The 15,280-nt window shown below is 43.7% G+C and overlaps 1 protein-coding gene across 1 annotated transcript in view; it reads right to left on the bottom strand.

The window, feature by feature from the left end:
* ulk2 (unc-51 like autophagy activating kinase 2) overlaps nucleotides 1-14,684 on the bottom strand; it is a 34,757-nt gene extending 20,073 nt beyond the window's left edge. Inside the window, exons 1-4 of the mRNA XM_080845259.1 lie at nucleotides 13,396-14,684; nucleotides 10,083-10,175; nucleotides 9,915-9,956; nucleotides 61-93 (exon numbers count right to left, since the gene is read on the bottom strand). Coding sequence (XP_080701385.1) covers nucleotides 61-93; nucleotides 9,915-9,956; nucleotides 10,083-10,175; nucleotides 13,396-13,485 — 258 coding nt within the window. The 5' untranslated portion in view covers nucleotides 13,486-14,684. The remainder of the gene's footprint in view (nucleotides 1-60; nucleotides 94-9,914; nucleotides 9,957-10,082; nucleotides 10,176-13,395) is intronic.
* Nucleotides 14,685-15,280: the final 596 nt, after the last annotated feature.

Below are 15,280 nucleotides of genomic sequence, written 5' to 3'. Positions count from 1 at the left end.
ACACACACGCTCAGTATGTGATCTTTAATATCGATTTGTGTGCTGACAAAGCCAACTTACCTCCATCACCAGGAACACTGAGTTTGGCGTTTCCTAGGAGATAAAGACAACAACCGTTAATTCTTTCATATTTCATCACATCTGTCAGATTTCAGTGTTGAAAAGGAGGGTGTGCCAATGACACATGATTGACAATGACACATGACATGATTATTTCCTATTCAAATGAACCAGATGGTAATGTGGTGCTTGCCAATTCCACATCACCAGCTTGTCACGCATGTTTCAAAGATCCTGAAATGATGCCAAGGTATATGTTTGGCTGCCCTGAGACACTAAACTTAAAGCCCTTGAGGTCATGGGCCTGTACAAGGCAGTGCTAATATGAGAAGGAGAAGGCTCTCACTAGTGGGGTCATGCGCCTCTAGAAGGTGCTAATATGAGAAGGAGAAGGCTCTCACTACTGAGCCAGGCCTGACCTAAACAACTGCAGGTTAACCTATCTGAGGAGGTTTCAGGGTCAAGATGTTTCTAGCAGAAGGGAATGTTTCTAAAGAATCAGCAGGAAATGGATCCAAGGGGTGCCTATTGCAACAAACAAATGAGGTCCAACTGGTTTAGTGTGCCAAAGTGCCAAAACGTCTGTCTTACGGAAAGATACTCAGGTTGTGATGTACAGCAGGATTATATGATAAAATGAAAATAGCCAAAACATTTCATACGAGAGGGTGCATATTAGGGGTGGGGGAAAAAAATCGATTATTCGATTTTTCTCGATTCTCTCTAAAACGATTCTCTCTCGATTCAGAAAAGTTCATAATCGATTTTGTAATACTTTTTTTTTTTTTTTCATTTGATGTTGAAATGCAAGCTGCATCGATTATTGGATTGTACATAGAAAGTCAAAATTGTGACATGGAAAAGCTTTTTCTCTAATAAAAAATAGAGAAGGTAATTAATCTGTTGATTTTCTATAATTATCAAACACAAAGTAGGAAGTGTAGCAAAGACTCTGAGTAGCAAACTCGAATGTTTTAAAAGTCGAAATGGATTGATAATCGTTTTATCGGTTTAGAATTGATAATCGTTTTTTTTTACACATCCATTTTATGTTGAAATGCAATTATCGATTGATTATCGATTATCAATTCCAAACCGATAAAACGATTATCGATGCATTTGGACTATTGAATCATTAGAGTTTGCAACTCAGAGTCTAAAATCACTTCCTACTTTGTGTTTGATAATTATAGAAAATCAACAGATGAATTACCTTCTCTATTTGCTTTATTAGAGAAAAAGCTTTTAATGGTCACAATTTTGACTTTCTATGAGCAATGCAATAGTCGATGCAGCTTGCATTTCAACATAAAATGGATGTGTTAAAAAAAATTACAAAACCGATTTAAAATCGATAATCGATTTAAAATCGAATTGTTGACCTCTGAATCGATTTCGAATCGTGAGGTGCCAAGAGATTCCCACCCCTAGTGCATATGTGCACAGTCCAATGCTTAGCGACCGCAGCTAACCCTCAGCACCACGGTGGTGTGTTTGCAGTAAGGGCCTATCAGATTTCAAAACTCTGCACAAGTTTGGGGGGGTGTAAATCTTTTAAAAAGGGTGTATGTAGACCTTCTGAGCCACAAAACAGCATTAGTGCCCTGTGTGTCATCACCAGCACCAACCAAACAACAGCGGAATCCTCCGGAAAGAGCTAGTCAACTGAACAAAGTATACAGTATATGTTCAAAACGATTAGTGGACTTCTGCTATGCTGAAAATGATTACAAAAATGTTGGTAGTTTATTTTTTTTTGGGTGGCATGAGTTAAACTGACTGGCCCTGTAACTGTTTTCCTGTACTGCCTGTTCTACACACCAGGCACACGACTCACACACATAATTATATTGCGGTTGTAGTCTGTGTGCCCATAAATCATTCTAGTTGAATCGAACCAAGTGCACTGCCTATAAAGTATACTGTAATCCATCATGCCCCCCCTCTCTTTTTCTAATCTCTTTTCTTTCTCTCAGGGTTATTACAGACTTTGGAAATAGCACTTCGTCTCAGGGACTCGCGAGGAAAGCCTTCATCACTCTCTGATAATGACTTTCCAGATAGGATCCATCAATTAGCCGAGCTCTGGGCTTTGACAGACTCCGCTCACTCCATCCTGTCGCCCTCACTCGTCCCTCCGCTCACTCCATCCTGTCGGCGTGACTCCCCCCTCCGCTCTCCCTTCTCTATCCACCCTTCCCTCACACAGCAGTGGCAGCCCATCAGCCCTGTCAGCTCCTCCTACCCGCACTCCCAACATCCTGCTCTCTGAGTTGGGATTCTGTAATGGGATCTGGGATGCATGTGAGATAATACCCCCCCCTCCCCCCCCCCTGCCCCAGCCCTGCACTAGGGAGCCAGAGGGCAGGATTACATAACGTGTTCTCTTCATCCCAGCAGAGAAGGGGGAGGGGTAGCGCTCTGAGGACTGGACACAGTGGGAAGGGTTGAGGCCGCCGGTGCTGGCTGCCTGCCCAACGGGGTGGCTGACCATGGGCGCTGCTTATGCGTCACAGGCCACATTGCACGACCCCGGTCACCCCTTCTTCTCCACCCCCAACCCCCACAGCATGCTGTGGCCTGACCTGACACTTTTATTTCAGCCAAGCCATTCCACCGTTCTTAACTTGGCCTTAACACACTGGCTGCTGTCTTCTTGAGTGGGGGTGCCGCATGCAGGCTGGTACAAATGGCAACCGGGCGCGTGCCATAAAGAACCCGCTATGAGCGGTGCCCATTTGCCAAGCCCAAGCAGCTCCGAGGCGGAACCGCACACTGGCCGCGAGAGGAAGAAATGGCCTGATTTTTTTAGGTGTTTTTTTTTGGCATGAGCTCAGTTTGGTGTGAAAGCGCTGCTCAATTGGTTTTTCTGTGTAATCACTCATGTGTGAGAATATTTTGCTTCATTGCATTTTTTACGCATTGACATACAGGCTTTAAAAAAAAAAAAAATGCCACAATCTGGCACACAGTGTTACTGAAGGCAGAGAACAAGGCCGGTTACAAAACTTTTAGACTTTGGACATCTGCAGTGATGACTAACAATGTCCCACCCAAAAGAAAAAGAAAAACATTCTGCTGACGTAATAGAACGTCATCCATGAGACTGTGACATCTGTGAAATGCTACATAATAACAGAATGTTTCACTTTTATAACATTGGGGTTGATTCCAATGGAGGTTTTCTTTGTTATCTTACAATGTTTGCCAGCATGACAAAAAAGTGCAATGTGCAAATATCTTGTTTTTTTCCCAATCCATCACTAACACTGACAAACAAACGCTGTTTTGTAAAACCATAAAACAGAAGCAAGGTGCACATATCAAAACAGGGCCCTTCATTTCTCCACAGCCAAATTCTTGAGTCCCCCCTTCACACATGGCGTCCTCAGTTACATAAGTGCAGGGGATGGGGGGGTGGAGCAGGGCGGGCATGAGAACTTCTGCCTAGGGTATGTGTGCAACCAGGACCCAGATCCAGACCTCAATTCTTTGAACTTGGCTGTATACAAATAACCCCCTTCCCACCACACAGACACACACACACACACAGCCACACAGTACTGCTGTCCTCATGTGATGTTTACAGAGCTGAGAGTCAAAGATGATTCAAGTGATGACAGTTCCCATTCTGAAACTCTGTAAACAGTCTCCTATGCTGATAGTGAGAGATAGAAAGGAGAGAGAGAGAGAGAGAGAGAGAGAGAGAGAGAGAGAGAGAGAGAGAGAGAGAGAGAGAGAGAGGGAGAGAGAGAGTGAGTGAGTGAGTGAGTGAGTGAGTGAGTGAGAGACTCTTGAACTTACAGAACCAAGTGGCTTTGGCACAAAATGTTAAGTTAGCAGGCACAGGACATTGACAGGGTACAGAAGAAGAGCACTCTCAGTATTGGGGGAACGTGATCAGCCGTCGTGCCAGCCGGCTTGTGATGAAGTTCACTCACATGACCTCTGTGCCACTGCTGTAAACGCGAAACGGTCTAACCGTCTTCAATTCTTAAGTTGCTATCAAGTACATTCAGTGTCAATTCTGTATTTCAGACACATTTATTGCACTGTCAGGGAGCCAGTGGCAGAGTGCGGTGATTATGGGACTTTCACCTCAGAGGTTCATGGAAGTTCAAGCAGCTGTAAACAATAGAGCATAAACGTGATCCTGTCCTCCCAACTACCAAGAAATTATAAATAAAAACAAGTGTTGAGGAGGGCTGGAAGGAGGGGAAACCCCTCAAGGCACACACCACACATCACAGGGCAAAGTGCAGCCGATTGGAAGAAAAGAAAAACAACACAGAGAGAAACAAACAGGCAGTTACTTTCTAGGAAAGAAGTGGTTTAGAACATTCCACTAATCGTGCCTCGCAGGGGCCAAGCCAGTCCCCCTTCATTCTTCAGCCCACTCCTCATTTTAAGTCACACACACACACACACACACACACACACACACACACACAACACCCCTCTTGTCATTCCCTTCCCACTCTCCTCCTGAAGAAGAGAGTCCTGGACAAAACAAACAAGGTCCCTCTCAGTCAGGACATCGTGTTCTACAACAGGAAGTTCAGGTTTTTATGCTGCTTTGGAGTGTCTGTCGAGGAGGCTTCCACTTAGGCCTACTGCCTGGTGCACATGTGACTTCATCAAACTTCATCAACAAACACACCTCCTGACACTCTCACTCTCCCCCTCTCCCTCCCTTTCCATGGCAGCTGTTTTCTTAGGACTCCACATTACCTAACAGTTCATATCAACAACATGTTGCTCTTTTTCAATCTGGAGGCAGAGCTATTATCCTCTGCTCTGTATGAACAGGACTCCTGGGCAAAGTCTCAGACGACAATGGGCCCCTATAAAAACAACATTCTGTACGACGTTTTAACTGCAGTGCTACTTCAAATTGCTGTGCAGCATTTGGAACAGGGTTAGCCTGCAGAGAGAGGGAGAAGAGAGGAGAGAGAGAGAAGAGAGAAGAGAGAGAGGGGGAAAGAAAGAAAGAGAGAGAGAGAGAGAGACAGGGAGAGACAAAGAGAGAGAGAGAGAGAGAGAAGAGGGACTCCTCAAAACCCTGTGATTACTGAACTGAATAGAAACTGCGCTCACTGCAGGGTTATAATTAACACAGCCGTGGAGACAGCTCCTGCTACCTACTGCAGGTTCCCCCATTCACAAAAAAACTCCCGTCCTCCCACCAGAGTGAGGCTGGCCTGTCAGCGAGATGCTCGTCAGTGGAAGTGGCTGTGAACATACTTCTGCTGAGTGAATCACTCTCCCTTCCTGTACCTCCACAATTGATCCGATCTGGTAGTGGGTAGGCTAGCCAGGGACCTGCTGATGTGATGTGCTGCATGAGAAGGATGTGTGTGGGAGATGGAGTGAATAAAAGAGTGTGTAGGAGATGGAGTGAATGAAAGAGTGTGTGTGTGTGTGTGTGAGAGAGAGAGAGACAGAAGGGGGGGGGGGGGGGGTGTGCAATCTATGTGCCAATGCATTAAAGGCCTTTTTTTACTTCTCCGACCGATTCGGTCGTACAGGAACACTTTGGCAAGCCTTGGCACGCCCTGGCAACACCTTCACCCAGGTGTTGACGCCCATCCGAGCCCTCGGAGAGCTGGTCGGAGAGGAAGGCTTTTTTCTAACTTTTCTTAGAGAGTCGGAGAGAGTCGGATACCCCCTTGGCTGTGATTGGCCTGCTTACGGCATCATTTCCAAACTACATCATTTCCGGAATCACACATGTCCGGACCTCACATTTCCTGTTATTTTTTATAAACCCTCGAAAAGAACATTGCTCCAGACCACTGTTGGTCTCTTGGCTGGTGGCTCGGTGTTGAAAGTGCCATCTTCAAACAGCTTGAAATGACATCTAACATAATTTGCTACGGAGTAATGCTGGGAGCAGTAGGCTACTCTGTATCCATTAAATAGGACATGTATTTCACGTATGTGTAAAACCTATTTAGAATAGCTGACCTTACATAAAACGGCAGTGAAAGAGACTTGAGGCAAACATTACTTTTGCCTCAATGAGGGTGGCTTGTGAGAGCATATCAGCACGATAACGCTGTATTTATTAGCAGCGAGGCTAGCTTGCTACTATGTGTTTCAATGGATTTTTGGTCTAAGCATTAGCATAAAACTTTTGAGAGTTATTGTGAATACGCTAAACGCTTGATTTAGCGGAAAATTTTGTGGACGTACATACCACCTGCGCCTCCGTCGCCTGTTCTGTTGTTGTTGTTGTTGTAGTTGTCGCCCAAAAAAAATTGCTATAAGCACGTCCTCTGCTAATAACTCAAACTAGTTCAGCTCCACCATCAACTGTTGTCTATTAGTTGCCATCGTTCGCTGTATTTGAGGAATGCCGAGAGGAGGTATTTATACAATAAACGACTACCACACACATATTTTTTATTTTTCTGGCCCTTTCCTCAGAGTTTGGGGGGGGGGGGGGGGGTAATTTTGTTCGAAGTGTGCATGCTTTGTTTCATAGTGACACATTTACGTTACCACTTTTGACAAGGGCAACCACCTCGTGGCCGACAATGAGAGAGTGCGTTGTCATAGTGATGTAGTGATATAAAGCGAAAAAATCACTCACCATAGGTATTAGGTATTAGGTATTAGGTTACCCAGAAATCATTGCAAATCTGAATGTGACAAAAATACCAAAGAAAATAAGAATGTATTCATTTTATTTAATCGTTTTAAAATACTTTCTATATTGTATGTAAGATAAGCATATTGTTTTGTTATAGATCGCTACTATGTTTTCCACAAAAAATGACCACCACGATGGAGATACATTTGCCTTCTCAAGTGAATGCACTAGAGACTGCATTCTATAACCAAACTACATGTCTCCAAGGCCCATGTGACGACACCTGCTCGGCAGGTCTGGAGGTAGCTAACATGTGAGGTCAGACAGATGGGAGGAAAAACAACCAATGACTTCCAACAAAGAGGTAATGGGGTAGCTCCGGCCTCGACAAACAATCGTTACCCCACCCAGTGGTCTGCTGTGAAAAGGTTTTAGCACGCATAGCCTTCGGAGTAGTATGTAGGGCCGATTAGTACGTTCAAATTTTTCTGAATCCACCGCCCGCCCATTTTTTTTCAAGGACGGAGAAGGATGCAGAAGTATATTGAGGCCTTAAGCCCTCAGCCCTATATTTGGAAAGCTCACAGTGTGATCGGAAGATTTCCTCTCCATGCTACAGAGAGGGGGAAAGGCCAAGCCTCCTGAGTCGCCCCTCTTTAACGAAGCAACCATCCGCGTTCAAGGTTCAAAGACGAAAAGGAAATGAAATCCTGATCGCTCCTAATGACAGCCGACCATAAACAGGCTGCAGTGGCCTAATTGGGCCCTGCAGGGATTGGCGTCGATGAACAGCGGTGCTCTGAGGGGGCTGTCAGGCAGCGCAACGGTAAGAAAAGGTCACGTTAACAACCCCGCGATCCGAGCGCCAGTCCTAGCCATGGGAGCGCCAATCACGTCCAATGCCCTGCCACTTTAACTCTGCCTCCAGCCAGATGCCACCACGCCAATCAGGTCTAATGCCACAACGTCAAGCCTGGCTCATTAAGGCACCAGCGCACAGGATGAACTCAGTGTGACACCTTTCAAGACAACAACGTCATTTGCCTTCAATCTAGGTTAAATGAGTACTGTGAACTGTAGCTGTGCCAATGTCATGCAGTACAGGTACAGACAGTTAAACAAAGCCTGCATGATCCAAACCCTAGCCTTAACCTTCAAATGACAATCAGAAGATGATTGCTGGGGCTTAACCCTATTCTTTTATTTCTCTCTTAACCCCTTCCAAACCACGTGCACACCTAAACCAATGATGTTTATGCAAAACACCAAGGCGTCTTTCCTGATCAAACATGCTGAAAACGGTTTATCACAAAAGTTGTGGCTATTGTGAGGTTTCCGGCAAAATTTCAGGTGAAGTTCTGTATTTAATGTGAAGGGTTTAAGGGAAAACACTGTTACCTCTTACATTTTGACTGCCACATACTGTGTGTGTCAGAAATGGCCTCAATATCATCATACTTTTGGTTGTGCTGTTGATTTCACTACTCCCTAATTCTCCAGTTTTGTCTGAAGTCAAGTATTCTGTTAAGGGAAACAGTCATCTTTATGTTCAGTATAGTTTAGCTCAGTTTAGAAACGCAATTGAATTAAAAACACCAAAACTCCAACACTTGACAGCATCTTAACACCGTATAAGCCACACTATGGGTAGCTGGCGCATTGCGCTGTGTTGTGTTACAGAAAACCTCCATCCCTCACAAGCCTGTCAGCTGCACACACTGAGGTATTTATGGCCCTCCAAACAGTTACGTGACCCGGCATGTGTGGCAGCAACGAACAGATGGTGTTCTGGGCTACAACATTACCAACACACCACCACCTCCTCTACCACCCAGCTGACCACTTTCCATTACTAACGAGCCAGCCACACACACACACACACACACACACACACACACACACACACACACACACACACACACACACACACACACACACACACACACACACACACACACACACACACACACACACACACACACACACAGAACAGCAAACAAAGTCTACCAGGTGCAGATAGGACAACCCTCCAAAGTAAAGCCTTTCAGCATTGATGGAGCCACCCAGCCCCCTCACCCAGCCCCCTCCTCAAACCCTTCAGCAGCAGATTATTTAAAGCCAAGACCAAGCCATGCAGCTGGTCCACTTTCCTTGTCTGTGGGACAGACATGCATTTAAATTAGGGGAACACACTTCAACACCAGTTAATTTCTCTGAGGTAATAAGGGTGGTGCTATTGGAGACTACGGCTGACATTCGGCACTATTCTGCTTGGAGGAAAACAGATCAGAAAAAAATATGTAAATAATAATACTCAGTCGGGCCGCCTTGACTGGAATGTTAATATCGACTGTTTCTCCCAGGCACCGAAATGAACAAGGGGCTGGATCCCATCACACAACCGGCACAGGGCCGTGGTGGGAGGCTTACGTAAAGCCCGGAAACGGCAAGCTGTGTGGGCACCGCAGGCCACTCCAGTCATCTTTTCAAACACAGGTTGGACCTGTGGCCTATTTTTTATTTCTCTTTTTCTCCCATTCCTCCATCCCCCACAAAGTGAGTGAAAGGAGAGAGAGAAAAGGAGCGAAGAAGGGGGCCGGGTAAATGTAACTGAGGACCCACACATAAGACAGAAGAGACTGTAGAGGCAGGCTACTCAAAAGCCACTCTCTTTCTCTCTCTCTCGCCCTCTTTCTCCCTCACATTGGGAACGACATCAGCCAGGGTTATAAGTAACACTATCAGGAAGGTCGCATTCTTTGCTCTTGACAGGGAGTTATAAAAGCAGCCAACATCCTCCAGGTTCACCTTAACAACACGTCTGTTCGTTTCATGCCTCTCAGGAGGCAGGGCCCCCCACCCACTCCCCCTTAGGACAGGTGGTGCTGCTCGTGAAAGAGCGCTCAGACTGTACACAAGGGGCCTTGCTATAGAAGGGGTCATGAGCCATCACGTGAGAGGTGGGTCTTATGTAACAGCAGGAGCAATGGCCTCCACAGCCAATCCCAGCACCAGGTTAATAGCTAAAAATCACTGTCCTCTATAGATGAATTCATTGTGCAGCGGTGTTTGAAAAAAGAAAAGGGGCATATCAGAACCTGGCACCTAGTCTGTGTTGATTTTCGAAGAACATTTTAACAGGCTGGCTACCGTATTGCTATAATGCCAAGGGCGTTCAATAGGAACAACAATTAGTGAGCACACAATCACCAAGGGAGGGGGAAATGAACACTCCAAATACAATAAACAAACACATTACCTGTACATCATAGAGGGCAACAATGTTTTCATGCTGAAGCTCCTAAAAAAAAACAAAGAACACATATATTGTCACAAATCTACTGCTTTTAAAACAACCAATAAAACATGCCACATCAGGTGTTTGTTTAGCATAAGAAAGTCTTAAATTGATAGTAAACAAAAGTACCTTCAAAATTTTTATCTCCTTGCCAAGCAGAATCTGAGACTTGCTGAGATTCTTTTTGTTAATGCTCTTGATGGCAACTTCCCAGTCGATTTTCTGCAAAGATAAAGACGAGGAAACAGTTAGGGAACAGAGCCTGCATTCATCTTACGCATCTGATTCTTTCCACGCAAACATTTGAAAGGTTGAGTGAAGCATACATGAAGCAACATTGACCTTTTTAAATACCTTGTTTTATTAAAATGTGTGCACTGTTGCATGCCCACAGTAGCCTACAGTTACAGTGCCTTCCATTTTACATGCCGATAAAGTTAGGCTTGAAAAAAGAAAAGACAGCATTCCACACAGACAGGAGTATCTTTTGGCCTAATTTTCAATCCCCTTAATGAGCAACAAGCAACAAGATATGCTCCAGCTCACACAAAACAAGATCTTTGTAGGCTACATCTGCTGAGCGTGCAGCCTTGCTAAGGGCATTACTTCAGACCGAGGTGGTAAAGTGGTCTTTAGGCCTTAAGCGATAGCAAAGAGACCGGACTAATAACAGGCAGAGAGAAGCCCTTACACAAAGCCACGGGCCATACAAACAGATAATGGGAGCGTGAGTTCAGCTTGAGGAGAGGAGCCTCGGTGTAGAAATCTATGAATAGAGGTCTGCTTTTCAGCTAAATCTAGGTTAATAGGAGATGTTCTTGCGACACACACTCTCAGTGCAGAGCTCCAGCACACACACACACACACACACACGCACAGAGCATGCAAGAGTGGCAATCTCCGTCCTATCCACCCGGGCCTGCCTAGCCAAGCGTGACGAGGCAAAGCGCAGCACAACATTCATGCAAAAAAAAAAGAAAAAGAAAAAAGAAAAAAGATTGACCCCTTTCCAGCTGGGTTGAGAAGTGGAAGCTGGGGAGGTTGGGGTGGGGGTCTGCATCTCATCAGCTGAAATGGGAACAGGGCTAAGAGGGCCTTGGCACAGACTGAAGATGAGCAGGCATCTATGACATCAGACTGAATCACAGCCGGTTTAGACTGTATCAGCGTGCCATTTTTGCCAGGTCGGGACCATTTACTGATCAGTGACACAGTGAATACCTAGCCCATCAGCCTTTCTGGATAACAGACATGTGGTAAACAACATATTTATTCATCTACACAGAAAAGGAACAAATACATTAAGTAAGCCACATTCAGACGTGGCCTTGTCCTCATAGTCTTCTGGTTTAAGTATGAGGCAATCAGTCACTCTTTACTAGGGATGCACGATAATATCGGCAAGACATCGGTATCGGCAGATATCGGCTTCAAAACTTAATTATCGGTATCTGCAGATATGAAAGATTTCTGCCGATATACCTGGCCGATAAGGTGACGTGTAAATTATGCGCACGCAAGCAAATGTTTATGAGCGTCGGCTGTGTGGCAGTAGCCTACTTCACAGTATCAGAGGATGATGACAAAATGCCTATTTGTCCGAAAACTTTTCAGGAGAAGGAGGAGGAGATGCAGCTTGGCCATAACGTAGGTTGCATGCATAGATGCAGACTACCCGCGTGCCACGCTTTACAACATTACCTGTCGCGCTAATAGACGTTAATAAGTTACGGTTTTAGCTAGACAACACTAGCTTGCTAGCTTGCATGCTACGTGACACCAGAGAAGTTGATGATGCCTCCTTTCACGGGATGTGAAACGTTATTTCACGAGCCCACGCTATCTGTACATGGCTTACTTTTCCATATATGGAATTTATACAGCTAACTCGGCAATAGTTCAGTCTAGAAATCCTAGAAGGGACGTTATTAAACTGTAAGTCAGTTAACCAAAGTTAGCTTGCCAAGTAAGCCAAGCTGCATTTCCAGAGTGTAGTTGTTCAAGTTCAAGGATGTACTGTTCAAGTATGAAAATTGTGACGTGAAAATATAAATAAATCTTTCATATTTTAAACCATTTCAGTTTCATGAGTGAATGTCTATTTCTAAAATTATACAAATCAAGTCTGTAATGTCCTGTATTTACAGCAATACCCTAGCATAATAACAAATAAATTCTAGTACAGGAGAGACTTTTCAATAATTAAAAAGCTGAGGTGTATATATCGGTATCGGCATCGGCAATCGGCCAAAATGAGCTTGTAAATATCGGCATATCGGATATCGGCTAAAATTCAATATCGTGCATCCCTACTCTTTACAAGCGCCAATCATCTCCGTCTCCAGTGGAAATAATCCTATAAATAAACACTCTACAGATGCAATGTTTATAAATACACCTCATCACATGCTTTGCTCATAGACATGAAGCAACAGGAAGAACACGCGTACACTGAACCTAAAGCTAAATAAAACCCGTAGCTTTATAAGCATAGCTAATAAGGCAGAAACTGGGCAGAATGTGCAAGTTATGGGGTCTAAATAGTCACATAATCTCTATGATCTAATTTAGCATGCTAAGCAATCATGCATAGGTATTGCATTCACCTAAGGGTATTGGGCTACTCTCAATCCAGATCTGTGTACTAGGAAAATGGGTCCTTTGCCAACTGCAGCACCAGCACAAATGAACCTCATTGTGCTTTGGCTACAATCACCTGAATACCGATTGACTAGCCTAATAACTATTTTCCTGGCTTAATTAGAGAGACTATCATCCCCGGGAATCTCGTCCGAGCTTGACATGGTGAAGCAAAATGTTTGATAACAGTTGTATGCCTAAGAGTTTTGTAATATGTTGCAGTAAGAATACAAAGGAAATGCTTATAAATAACATTTCTCTGATATCTTCCATATTACAAATATGGCTGTAGCATGGTTATGACCAGATAACAACACGTCTTCAGAGTGAACCTCCACCCAAGATAGAGGTAAACAACACGACATAGCCTTCTACGTCACCGCGCTGGACCGAATGGTATTTGAGTCACAGCTTTATGAATGAATGGCTCGTGTGTTTTCAGTTCTGCTAGATGCATACTAAAATGTGTTCAACATGGACTCCATCGCACATAGTAATTCCATGTTGACAACGCCGTTCTGGCATAAGATTTGCTTTGAAGCATTTATTTTGAAATTGGTAGATTGCTGCAGGTGTTTTGTAATATATGTGGTAATGGTAATAGCCAGTGTAAGACTTTCTTCACTGACCCAAGACCCATGATTTTTTTTTAAAGTAAACAATTGATACACATTTTCATCAATACACATCATGCCTACTTAATTTGCTCTACCTCTGGATGCTCAAAACCACATCGCATGGTCAAACGGACTGAGGAAATATAGGTAAGTCCATGTTAAGAGGAGAAAAAAAAACATCTTACTTTTTTATGTCGTCCTTTGAAAACGACGGCAAAAGCCCCATGTCCAACTAGGTCCTTTCTGCTATATTCAAAGTCTCCCACCGTCTCCATGTTTTAATCAGTGTCCGAGGAAATAAGCACGTTATAGATGATGATGATGCTTGGCTGCTCGGTTTTCACTGAGCTCACTGATGTTATTTGGCCATTGAGCAACTACAAGATAGGTCGCGAGTTTAATCTATTCTGAAGCTCTGACTTCCAATCTCAATACCATGTTTGAAAACAAACACACCTCAGACAAGTTATATTGCACAATAAACTAAACCAGGCACAGACAAAACAGTCCCATTAATCAAACACGGACTGAAGCAGTTTGCAGTCCAATAAAACGTCTGAAATACTCGACGTCTCGATGATGGGATGACCCAAACTATAATATATCATAGCTTTGGAAGCGATGCAAGGTGGATGTCTTAGCACCTTGGCTTTACTATTTATAGATACCTTCTGATATTCATACTATACTCAATGTTTGTCAATCAAGGTGGCATAATGGGCAGCGTCCCGCTGTCATTTCATGACACAATTTGCTAGTAATCAAGTCACCAGCCAGAAAAGCTAATGTTTTTATTGAGTTACAGGCCCTCGTATGACAACTCTGTCAAACTACATGATGTCAGTTAGCGTTCCTTATTCACAAACAAAACACCACTGTCCCTGGTTATCTGGCAAACTCAACTGACATATTTTGCCATAGGGCTAGTGGAAGCAGCTAACGTTTACGTGCTCGCTAGCTAACAACGTCTGTGCCCATTACATACAAATAAGGCGTTGAACTGATTTTTTTACGATTTTCAGATATATCTTGCATAAGATGTTCTATCCCGTCAGCAATCGAGGTAAGGACACAAGAGACCTTGGAATCGTCGAAGAATGGAAGTAAGGTTGTCACAATGACAAATTGACCTCCTCATTCTTGTGTTATCTCTCCCAGTATAAAGAGGTTCTGTCACAGAAGAGTCTAATTCTCAATGGAACTATGACGTCCACATTACAGTCTTCTTTTTAATCCAAAACTTGAGCATCTCTTCGATGTATTCTTGTTTGATTATTCTTTTCAACAGCTCCAGAGGTCCACTTGAGAGAAAGGAACCACTTGTGTGTTACGATGATTCAGCTAACATTAGCCAGACTAGCTTCCTATTTCCCGTGTAGCAGTCAATTTTTTTTTTTGCACGTCTTGTGCTCCAGCCGAGCTCCTTAAACACGTTTGTGTCACGTTTGTGTCTGAAACATTTTCGCATGGAACACCTCTCTCACTGCTGCAATACAATGTCTCTACCCTGGTGTGAACGCCTCTTTAAACGTTTCTTCCGCGAAGGCTGTGGCACACCTTCCGCAGGGAAATATAGTCCCTAGTATGACGAGATGCGGTTTATACATTGTTTTCATTTATTCAACCCTACAGCTAGAGCTATGTAAGTGCACATAATCAAACACGTTCATTTTGAATCATGAATGTTAACAATACATTTAGTCTGAATTTAAATCATATTGTATGCAGACTCATTGATAAGGCCTATATCAAAGCTGGACAGAATTACATAACGAAAATAACATGGACAAAATGTAACTGTGTCTTATAAATTATTGAACATAAACAAAAGCGTAGCGAAAAAAAAGCTCATGTCTAGGGAGACAAGACATTGCAGAGTTAGTGCTATACATGCAAACTCAAACTGTTTTGGCATAGACATAAAAAGACAATTTGACTTTAGTTTATATTTCTTAACTTATCTAGTTTTGTGTTATCTGGTGTAATATGATGTGCTCTGGTTAAAGCCATAGCCTGGTTTGACCTTGTTTGGTTTAAGACTATTCAATATGCCTGACACTAGCTGAAAGG

This window comes from Sprattus sprattus (genome assembly GCF_963457725.1).
Source record: "Sprattus sprattus genome assembly, chromosome: 9".
NCBI classification, from domain to species: Eukaryota; Metazoa; Chordata; class Actinopteri; order Clupeiformes; family Clupeidae; genus Sprattus; species Sprattus sprattus.
This window is presented reverse-complemented; position numbering and strand designations above follow the sequence as displayed.